General features: G+C 35.2%; 1 protein-coding gene across 2 annotated transcripts in view; it reads right to left on the bottom strand.

Annotated features, from left to right (window-relative positions):
- The window catches only part of VDAC1 (voltage dependent anion channel 1), a 31,747-nt gene that overhangs the window by 13,667 nt on the left and 5,991 nt on the right, over window positions 1-12,089 (bottom strand). Inside the window, exons 1-3 of one of the 2 annotated variants that reach the window (XM_031953060.1) lie at window positions 10,192-10,214; window positions 2,622-2,691; window positions 1,549-1,598 (exon numbers count right to left, since the gene is read on the bottom strand). In XM_031953060.1, the coding sequence (XP_031808920.1) occupies window positions 1,549-1,598; window positions 2,622-2,688 (117 nt within the window). In that variant the 5' untranslated portion in view covers window positions 2,689-2,691; window positions 10,192-10,214. Of the gene's footprint in view, window positions 1-1,548; window positions 1,599-2,621; window positions 2,692-10,191; window positions 10,215-12,089 lie in introns of those variants that run through there. The other variant, XM_003756463.3, reaches the window with a different exon arrangement.

The raw sequence follows: 12,089 nt of genomic DNA, 5'->3' as shown, positions 1-12,089 counted from the left end.
ATATGATATGGGATATTAAGTCTGGTTTTTTTGTTTGATTTTTTTTTTGGGGGGAAGGCAGTTTGTTTTAGTGTTTTTACATGGTTTAAAACCTCTAAATTGTAAACTAATTGCATCATTGTTTTTGCTTTTCTTTTGTAATATGGCTAATATGGTAATGCTTTGCATGACTTCACATATGTAATGTGTGTAATATGCTTGCTTTCTCAAAGATTGAGAGAAGAAAATTTGAAACTAATTTTTTTAAACAAATGTTAAAAAGAAATAAAAGTAGATGAGAATTGATTCTTTTAGTACCTGTCCTCTCTCCTCCCCACTATGTCATGCAAACTAATCAAGAATTTCCAAAATGTTATTTCTTCCAGCCTATAACAAAAGTGATGTTTGAAACAAAATTCCAAAAATGAAATCACCACATCTAGTTCCCTACCAGACAAACCCATGTCTCTAGGTCACTTTTAGCAAAGGAACAAAGAACAAAAGAGAAGCGTTAGCCAACTTTCTGCTAGAGAGCTAGACAATGTTCTTTCCTATGCCTGGGCTAGAGCCTCATGAGGAGTAACCTAGAAGGCTGTGAAAAGAATACTTAGAGCATCTGGGTTCAAAACCCCCATCCATTACTTGTTATCTTTATGAGTCTCTTTTATGGGTCTTAGTTGCCTCATCTATATATTAAGGGCAGATTTATTGGTCTCTTGAAATTAGATTGCCAAATCTAGATCAAAAATTCTATGTTCAGGGGCAGCTAGGTGGCACAGTGAATAGAGCACCAGCCCTGAAGTCAGGAGGACCTGAGTTCAAATCAGATCTCAGACACTTAACACTTCCTAGCTATGTTACCCTGGGTAAGTCACTTAACCCCAATTGCAAGGGGGGTGGGGAGGAGGAAGAAAAGATTCTATGTTCTATATTTTTACCATGTATAAAATATAGTGGATTACTTGCAATCTAGGGGGAAGGGTTTTGCAAGGGTTAATATTGAAAAAATATCCATGCATATCTTTTGAAAAATTAAAAAGTTTTAAATAAAATATATATAATAAATTCAACATATAATTTTCAAAGTTCAAAAAAATTCTATGTTCTTATGATTATTATGGAATTTGTTGTTTTACACATGGTTTTCAGAGAAAGAAGGCGCTGAGACCTAGACCCCAGAGTTAGGCCTCCCTAAAAGTTTATTATAGAGAATCTAAACACCAAATCTGCTAAAATGTCTATTATTTCTCCTTATCGAAGTTGTCTTATTCACATAGAAGGCAAAATTCCTCAGTGTTTGACATCTGATAATATCTCTCAGCTCTAATGAATAAATGAACCACAGTCAAAAAAGTCCTTCCCATCTTCTTTTTAGTTCTATATTGCTGCTGCCCCCACCTCAATAGCTGTTTAAAATGAATGATCTTGATATAGTAAATCTTCAGCTAATTCACTAAGCATTTGTGGCGACATGAAAGAGACAACAACTGAAATTGCCCATTAGAATTTCAGACCCTTTCCAAAGTGCCATTTTTGATAACTGACGGCAATAGAGACTGAAAGACTTACCAGCCCATTCTCAGATTTTGTTTTTAGATCCAGTTTTATTAAGCCAAATCCTAAAGGAAAAAGAATGATATTAATAGGGAAGAAATACCTAGAATAAACAATTATTTAAGTGGCATTTTAGAGGTTCCTTTTAAAATAAGAGCCAGAAAATCTGCGTTTTTCAATGCTCTAAGCACTAGGCTTCTATTGTATGATAATTATTCAGGCCATCTCAGCTAATGGTTTGTTAAGAGAGAGTAATAGCCTAGGGACGTTCCCTTGCCCCACCTCTGCTTTTCCAAGTAGGTACAAGAAGAGGCTGGCACTACTGTGCAGCTATCATTGAGCCTAGTATTCATAGGTTTAATGACTAGCTAAATTTAGAAAAAGGAAAAAAAGCCTCCCTCTGGCAATGTTCATATAATGTCTTCAAGGTAAAGACAGAGCTTATTTTTTTCCTCCAACTGAGTTCTGGTGACTTCAAAAGCTTCAAAAGCTTAGCCATAGATGAGGCAAAGCTATGTGAATTAAGAAACGGTGGATATGTCAGAAACTTCCTATTTAAACAATAGGAGGAATACTTCTCACAGGTAAATAGAACAACTTCATTTTATTATCATCCATCTAATTCAATTCTTATTTTAATATTTGATATTAATCATTACTAATATGCCCAATATTCAGGGTGTTTACACACATTATTTTCAAAACAAAATGGTACAGGAAATAGAGAAGACATGGAGAACTAGGAAAAAAAGGAGTCAAGTAGGAAGAATGAGAGATGAGCCTCTATTGAGGAATTATGGAAAGACATAGCCAAGAAATGCTTTAGGAAAACATGGAAGGATTGCAATTTATAGAAGAACAAGAAGCTGTTTCTCAATGAAAACATGTACCCAAAGAAGCAAATTATTTTGGGTAGAATTTAGAAGCTTTATAATTTTCACTCAAGAAAAAAAGTGGATTAGGATAATAATTCTTAACTCTTTGAGCAGGAGAATGTCTTATATGCTAAAATAAATGAAAATTTACATAATAGCTTAAGCCTCAGAAAGCCAATGACAGAAATGGCTGGGTTTCCAGAGAGAACTCACCATAACCCTTAGTAAACACATCCCTGGCAGATTTTCCAAGGTCAGCATAAGTAGGTGGCACAGCCATTTTCTGCAGGAACAAAAACAACCAAGAGATGAGAATGTAAATGTTTTCTAGTTGAAGAAATCTATTTGGTTAATGGAAAATATAACAAAAATTAATAAAATGTAGTGTTCTATTAAATGCTTCATACTTATCTTTTCTAGTCCCATCATTAGCTAACTACACCAGCAAATATTTTCTCTCTATACCATATAGGATGAGAATATTATAGATTTAGAGCTGGAAGAGATTTCAGGAGGCCACTGAGTCCAATTCCTGCATATAAACTTGTATATGTATATGATGTATACTTGCATAAACTTTTGCTTAAGAAGAGAAGAAAAAGGAAATCAATTAATAATGAATAAAAGAATTTTCTTGCTGCAGCGAGGGTCTCTTAGCTGAATGACATGAACTTTTATTTTTCCCCAGACAGATGGCTCTGTAACTTCCAACACCTCTTTCTTATTTAGTAGCAAAGAATAGGAGCAGGGGAGGCGGATGGTGGGAGTAATCCAGGGATAAGTGATGAAAGGATAAGGGGGCAAAGAATCTGAGAGTAATCAACAAGGCAGCAACATCCTTCACAAAACTGACATGGATATCTTCCCTCTTGCTATGGCCTGAAAAACATGCTCCTTGAAGTTGTGATAGCTAGTTACAATTAGATATTCCTAGGTATAACTTTTTCCTGCCCTTCAAAGAAGCAGTTGGTGATACATTGGACAAAGCACTGGCCTGGAGCCAGGAAATCCTGACACAAATCTGGCCTCAGATATTCACTAACTCTGTGAACTTGGGCAAGTGACTTAACCTGTTTACCTTAGTTTTCTTTATTCAAAAACTGAGGAAAATAATAACAACCATCTTGCAGAATTGTTGTGAGTCCTAAACTAGATATTTATAAAACACTTTGTAAGTGTCTGACATATAGCAAGCAGGCATTATAAATGCTTATTCCCTCCTAAGTCCCACATTTGTGATGTGAGCTCTGATCCTGAAGAAGGGACCCCAAAACTCTTTCTCTTTCTCTCTCTCTGACTTTGGGAATGAGCCATGAGCACTTAAAGCTCCTTGAAGGAGAAAATCTCCTTCAATTCTGCCTCAGTGAGAGACCCCCCAGGGAATCAGATAAAGTGGTTCATCTGGGTGGGGTTTGTTCAGTCCTAAACTAAAGAATTCCAACCCTATTCAATTGAAGATTTTCCATTCAATTCTAACTCCACCCACCAGCCTCATCAGGAGGGGGGGAGCAGGCCTGGCTTCTATTATAAATTATTTAAAAAGCCAACTTGGGGCTCAATCCTTGCAGAGGTCCTAACATGCCATGCCATGTCATGCCATGGCAGGGAAACCTCTGCCCACTTGAATAATATTATCTTCCAGTGCTACCCTCTCTTTATCCTCACCCTATTTCCTTAAAGAGACCTTATGCTTCTGTCAGGATTTCTCTACTAGAAACTTTACTTCCCAATGCCTCTAATAAATCTCTAGGTTTTAGGGTTTGTAAATTCCTTTACAGAGAATCTCTGCACTGTCAGAAGGGAGTTCCCCAAAACTCCCTATCCTTACCCTGAATCCCAAGGGGGTGTAGGGGAACCAAACCTCTCCATTTGGTTCCCTGAACCTGCCATTAGACCTTATCATTTAACTCCCTGACCACCAGGAACCCTAATCTAATTTTGGTTCCCTAAATCTAGACCTCATCATTTAGTTGCTGACAAAAGGGAACCTCAAAACCTAAACCTCATCAATCCTATTAATGTTAGGTGGGAAGGAGGAGTTGATGAATCACATTAATACCCTTTCTTTACTGCCCTTGCCTCGCCCTCAGTGCTCCCTTGGGTGTCTCCAGTTAAGCAATGTGAATTGGCCATCTCTTAAATGCTCTCATCTCATTGGCTTGGATTAGTCTATTTCTTTTCCAGAATCTCTTTAATGCTAACAACAGACCCAAAACATCTCTAAGAACGGAGCAAAGGACTTCTTCAATGATGACTTGACTTGCTTTCCTTACTAATGTACAAACATTTGCTAACATACATGAGAAAGAGAAAGGATATATCAAGCATAATCAACAGCGGGAAGGCATTAATTTAATATTAGAAGGGGGATACTATTATTATTTTATATAATATTAGGATAATAATATTAGGGGGATGAGGAAAGCCTTCTTTTAGCAGGTGGGATTTTAGATGGGAATTGAAACCCAGGATAGTGAAAAGCAGAGATGAAGAAAAGCCGGTAAAAGGATTCTTTACACCTGAAGAAACTGGAGTTCCTGGAGTAATTTGCCCAGACAGATGTCTAAGGGCTTCACTGCCAGAAGTTTGAGTGAAATTCTGTCTTCTATAGTTCTCTGCACTGTACCTTCTCTCCTCTCTTTCCCCATCAAATGCCCCCAAAATACCACTTGTCCTCCCCTAAAATTCAGGGCATATTAAGCCCAACTTCAGCAAAAAAAAAGCCATGGTTAAATTAATGCTTAAGGAGATGATTATCCAAATTTCCAGAAATAACAAAAAAAAAAAAAAAAAAGAGAGAGAGAGAGAGAGAGAGAGAGAGAGAGAGAGAGAGAGAGAGAGAGAGAGAGAGAAAGAAATAGATAATAAAGACCATGCCAGATCCTGGATCTTCCAGCCTTGGATCCCCTAGCTATTTAAATTTAATTTTTTTTTTCTAGGAAGTATTATTAATGAAATACAAGGATTTCAGACATTTCAGGAAATGAGGTTTCTTATTTCTTATCTAACTGCGGCCCTTTGGACTTCTCCATCATGTTCCCAGACTGAGTATCCTACCCTTTCCTTCTCCCCCTCCTTTTATGTATTGTTTTCTCTTATTAGATTGTAAATTCTAAAAGCAGACTATCTTTTTTTCTATTTGTTTCCCTAGTGCTTAGCACAATGCCTGACAAATAGTAGGCACGTGCAAAAATTTTAACCACTAAAATGATTTTTATTTAAGCCTCTGGAATGGAAATGTTTTCAAAATGTATATTATTCCCCTGAATTTTAAAGTCAAGTCTACAGAATATCCAAACACCTTGAAGACTCAGAATCAATGTTGATATCTCTATTTTGGTCTTGTATTGCAACTCTGGAGTATACTGAACAACTAAGCTATTGGGGAGTGAGGATCATGACCTTTCCACTAATTGTTGTGCTTTTATCATTTACTTTATGCTTTGGCATCTGCCTTTCATAACAATCACTTCTCTGTTGTCAATCAATGTATGGCCATGATATTCCTTTAACTCAAAAACATCCAGCAGCTTCTTGATGTCTATGGAATAGAATTCATATATCTTAGTCTGGTAAGACCAGTCACAAACTGGTTCCCTCATAGCTTTTTAAAAATCAATTTATTTTTACTAGCATTTATTATCTCTTCTTCTTATTGCCCTCTTCAATTAAAGAAGGAAAAAAGAAAAAGAAAATATCACAAAATACACATAATTCATTCACCAAACCAAATTCCTACATTGGCCACTTTCAAAAATGCTTATGATATTCTGCATTTTAAATCCATCACCTCGATGAAAGTAGAGGAGAAGCAGATTTTTATCTCTAGTCCTCTGAATTCATAGTTTATCATTGCAATGATACAAGTTTTAAATCTTTCAAAGCTAATTTTCTTTATAATGCTGTTATTTTATAAATTGTTCTATTTTTCTTCACTTCATATTGCACCAATTCATAGAGATTGATCTTCTAGTTTCCTGTAAAATTGTACACTTTATAATTCCTTATGGCAAAATAATATTCCATTACATTTATATGCCATAATTTGTTCAGCTATTCCCCAATGGGATGTTCCCTCCCTCTATAGCTTATTAATTTTGGCTACTAAGAGCTGCTATAAATATTTGTATACATTTTTGTACAATGTACAACTTTTTGCACATTTGTACATTTTCATCGATTTCTTTGAGCTGTACCTTGAAACAGTATGTATAAATGAAAGTTTAATAAATTGAGAGGCATGGTTCCAGATTGTCTACCTGAATAGCTACACTAATTCAAAGTTTCACCAACAGTGCACCTGTTTTCCCCATCCCACCATTTCTCATTTTCCATTTTTGTTAATTTTTTCCAATCTGACAAGTTTGCAATGGAAACAGCTGCTTTAATTTGTATTTCTCAAGTTAATAATGATTTAGAACATTTCTTTATAAGTATTTCTTCCTTTGACTAAATATTTTATTTTCCCCAGTTACATATAAAACAATTTTTTACATTTGTTTCTAAAACTTTGAATTCCAGATTTTCTCTCTCTTTCCCTCTCTCAGTATCCTTCCAACCACCCATTGACAAAGCACGTGTGAAATTATGCAAAACATGGATTTCTTACTTTGAAAACTACCTGTTTTCTAAGGGGGATGGACTTAGTCTTATAAATTTGAATCAATTTCATAACCATTTTGGTAATAAGGCTTTAATCAGAAAAACTTGCTATAAAGAGGTCCCAGTTATCTTTTTTCTTTTTTAATTTTAATCCCATTGACTGCAAGATGAAGAACAGATTCAAAAGAAAACCAATTAGGTGGCAAATGAAATTGTCCAATAAAGAAATAAAGGGCTAAACTAGAATAATGTAGGCAGAGGATGGGACACTATTGCAAAGATAGAAATCAGTAATACCTAGTAATATATTGGAGGGATGTTATAATGTGAAGAGAGAAGAGTTAAATCCTTCAAGGACTAAGTCACAGGTTACCCCTTTCATGAAGTTTCCTTGGATTCATACCCTTGCAATTGACAGTATTCTCTACTTTCCTTTTATAATATTCTACTTTGTATCATACTTATTTAGATAACTCATAATCCCCCTAAAAGATTATAACCTCCTTAAAGGCAGTAGTTCACCTTTCATTATTATACATTTAGTGCTGAACACAATGTTTTGACAAGTGGGATTTAACAAATGTTTGTTCATAAAAATCTTATAAAAGTGAATGTTGAAAACTATCTTTAAATGAATTTTTAAAATACTATTAAGTGGAAAAAATAGATGTTCCATATTGAAAACTTTGAGAAAAACTAATTAAAATCTTAATGTTTAAGGAAAAAAAGTTCAAATGAAAAACCTAGGTGTAGAGTTATAAGAGTATAGTTCCCCCCCCCCTTCACTTTGAGGGGGGAACCAAGGCCCAGAAGTTAGAAGCTCAAGTCCAAAAAATAAACAGAGGCAGTATTCATTCTCTCACTCTAAGTCAGTGGTTCTCAAAGTCTGGTCCAGAGCATCCTGAGGAATCTCTGAAATCCTTTCAGAGAGTCTACAAATTCATAATTGGTTTTTATTTTTAATGTGACCAATATCCATAACTATAACCCACATAAACAAAAACTCTTTGGACAGATCCTCAATCATTTTTAATAGGATAAAGATATTGAGAACAAAAGTTTGAGCACCACTGCTCTAAATCCTATTTGCTATCTATCACACTATGCCTCATCAATATGTAAATGTGTATTAAACCTGCAGACTCCTGGCATGTTAGAGCTTTATTAGGGAGACTGTAGATCATCTGATCCAACCATCTCATTTTACCCAGAAATAAACTGAGACTCAGAGAATGACAAGTCATATCCAAGTCTTTTGACTCCAACTGCAAGGCTCTTCCTATTGAATCACTAATCTGCTCTCCTTGAACATCTCCTATAATAGCACAAAAATACCTATACTCATGTTTAATCTATATGAAACTGCTTGCTGTTGTGGGGAAGAGGGAGTAGGGAAGAAAAATTTAGAATAAAAAGTTTTGCAAAGGTGAATGTTGAAAACCATCTTTGCATGTATTTTGAAAAATAAAATACTATTTTAAAAGAAGAATACTTGTATTAAGTATGCACTGTTCCCTTAGAGTTTTTTTTTTGGTTTTTTTTTAAAGTCTTTAGCAGTTTCAGGCATGTTCTGGTTAGAAAATACAGATCTTTTCTCTCTGCCTTCTTTGTGTGACTTATTAGTTTCCCAAGGAAAGGAATGGAGTTGGAGTAAACTTGCTGCAGAAAGACATTGGCATTATGAGTACAAAAGGAAGCAAGGATAGCATCAGTCAGTGGATAAGGCCTACATAATTATTTTCTGTTTGAAGGCATTACCTTCACAACAGCATGTCACTAGTGACCTGAAATAAGTCACGTAATCGCCATCTGCTGGCTCAAAAGTGGTATATAAAATGGCATCCCCACATTCCAATCTAAGCTTAAATAAAGGAGGGAGGCAGTGCAGCACTTGGCCTGTCTAAACTTATGTAACGTAACAATTAAATCATCCCTGCAAATCTTACTGTGATACAATATATCCTCCCACAAATGGGGAGCTCACAACCCCCTATGTAATATCCTTAACCTTCCTTGAATCCTTCACAGAATTCTAGATAAGTTCCTCAACTCAGAGGATCTATTCTAAAAATATTTGTGCAAGTCCTTCCTCCTTCTACCTCTGATGCCTCAATGAAATAATAAAATGACTTTACAAAAAAGAAATGTAGGTTCTTATATATAATCAGTTAGGCATATTAGTAATAACTTAAATATTTTCTTTCAGCTATTTTTCAGCCAGGATGACCCCATTTGAGGTTTTATCAGCAAAAATATTACAGTTTCAAACAGGACTAAGTGACATGCCCAGGGTCACATAGCTAGTGCCTAAGCCCAGATTTCAACTCAAGAAGATTCTTCTCGATTCCAGGTCTACTTAGATTCTATATCTAAGCAATGTGCAGAACTAAGTTAATTTAAATTTTTGCAAATTGAATCCATTATTAATTAAAGCTCATAATTTATAGGAACCCTGCAATGATGACATTTGTAAAGCAAATGATGATTTTTTATGAAGATAAATCTTTCCTCCTAATTGATAGACATCCTATATGCTCTACTAGTGCTCAAGTAACATCAAGAGGTTTGATACGAGAGGTGTCAAAACACACTGCTGCCAACATGTTTGATTTTAGAGTCAAGAAGAACTGAGTTCAACTCCTGCCTCAGACACTTGTTCTATGCATATCATTTGATTTTTCTGGATCAGAATTTGCTCATCTTAAAATGAAGATCGTGATAGCACTGACCCCATAGAGTTACCAACAGGTTCAAATGAGGTAATACATGTTAAGTGCTTTGCAAACCTTAAATGCTATATAAATGTCATCATCATAATCATTAGGAACTGAAAGTGACTATTTTATCTATAGATCTTTCTAAGGAAAATATTAAGGTGGTAAGAAGGAAGATCTTTAGAGATGAAAATGCTAAGTTTTTTCCTTGCATCAATATTTCAAAATGCCTGATTCCATAAATGTGCATCTTCCCTCTATCACAAATATAGCTAATGTTAGGGATTATGACAGTCACCCTGTAGGTGACTGTGCTCTCTGTCTTTTACTTATCTAAGAAGGAACATCATAGAGACCAAGAATCATCAAAGGTCAGCACCAGTTGGAAGGGCTCCAGCTTCTTCATTTTTACACAGGAAGGTAGGGACTATCCCCAAAAGGACTTTTTCAATTTTGGAAGACATTACCCTAGGTTCTCTTGAAGTAGTGTCTTCCACGATTTCAAGGGGCCTCAGCAAGGCATAAAAAAGAGCCAGCATTTCACTACACAGATGTTGAGGCAGTTGAGGTTTCCTGGAAAGAATACTAGATTCAGAATCAGAGGATATGAGCTTAAATCAAAGTTCAGAATCTTATTATAAATGTATGATCATAGTTCTCAATGGCCTCATCTAAAAAATGGAACTAACACTAGTACTATCCATTTAAAAGGCTTGTATAGAAATGCTTTGAATAACTTCAAATTTGTCTTCTTAACAGGGGAGGATGGGAGTAAGGATGGGGAGAAAGAGAATCTGAAACTCATAAATGTAAAATAGTTTTACATGTAACTGGGGAAAATACAAATATTAAATTAAAAAATAAAAAGGTAGTTGTAAGGTACATGAAACAATGAATGAAAAATGTTTTTTAAATCATCAAGTCACATAACAGTACAGAAAGAGCACTGCCTTTGGAGTCAGAGATCTTTGGGTCCCATCCATCTGGCTAGCTTCTTACATTCCAAGTGTTTCTGCCACTTACTATCTTAGTTACCATTGTCAAATAACCTCTTAAGAGTCTGTTACCTCATCTGTAAAATGAAGGGTTAGACTCAATGATTCCTAGTCCTATAGCTATGGTCTTATGACATATGCTATAATTAACACAGAACATGAATATAACCAAAACATGTGAGGAATAGTGCCAATGAGTTGACAAAAACATTATTCAAGGAAAATAGACTTAGAAGCTTCATTTCACTTCAACAAGCATTAAACTGTTTACTGTACACGGAGCATTATGTTGGGAGATTTAAGATTGATTCTTTTGAACTCCAGGAATTTAAATGAGAGGATTTCTGCCCTCACAGTGCTCCCAGTCCAGAAGAAACTTAAATTCAAATCCCTCTCATTTTAACAGCTAAGGAACAATTTAATGCCAATAGGGATGCTATGTTTTCCTTCGGCAGCCCTGAATCTTTAAGAGGATAGAACAATACTGTACTGCCTAGGTTTGCCCCAGATTACAAATATCTTTCTCTTTTAGAGACCAAGATTCTTTCCTTCTCTAACCCAGAGCAAAGTCTCTAGTCTCCATAAAGAGACCAAGTCCCCATTACAGGATAGGACAGCTGTCAATTGGTTATTTACTCCAGGATATAAAGCCCCAAATTCAAGTAAATGAAAACAAGTAAACTCATATCTAAGGGTTGAAGAAGTTTCCACACTAAAATATGTAGTCTGACCCTGAGGTAAGAAAATAAATTGCTCAAAGGACTTTTTTAGAAGAGGTACTTTTTTCCCTTTTTGATCTGATTTTTCTTGTGCAGTATAATTGTGCAAATATGTATGGAAGAATTGTACATGTTTAACATATACTGGATTCCTTGCCCTCTAGGGTAGGTGGTAGGGAGAAGGGAGAAAAAATTTGGAACACAAGATTTTGCAAGGGTAAATGTTGAAAATTATGTATATGTTTTGAAAATAAAAAGCTTTTTTATAAACAAATTTTTTAAATTACAAAAAAAAAGATAATACTAAAGTGTCCTAGATATCTAGCATGATGAAAATACTACTACCTTTAGAATCCAAGGAATTTGTTTTGAGCTAAAGGAACAAGATTTAATCTTTTAAATTGATTCTTCTATTTACTACCTGTGTGACTTCAGGCTAGTTAATTATCCTTGCTAGCCTGGTTTTCCCCTCTATAAAATGAGAGGTAACATTTAATGATTTCTCTTTTAAGGTGGCTTTTGCAGCCCTAAATGCTATAAATAATCCAATTTATTAAGCACCTGCCAGTACACACTAACTTGCTGTCTATACTTTTGACAAACCTTAAAATTAATTTGCTTTCTCTCTGAGTTATCATTCAGAACCTATGA

This window comes from Sarcophilus harrisii, chromosome 2, assembly GCF_902635505.1.
Source record: "Sarcophilus harrisii chromosome 2, mSarHar1.11, whole genome shotgun sequence".
Lineage (NCBI taxonomy): Eukaryota > Metazoa > Chordata > Mammalia > Dasyuromorphia > Dasyuridae > Sarcophilus > Sarcophilus harrisii.
This window is presented reverse-complemented; position numbering and strand designations above follow the sequence as displayed.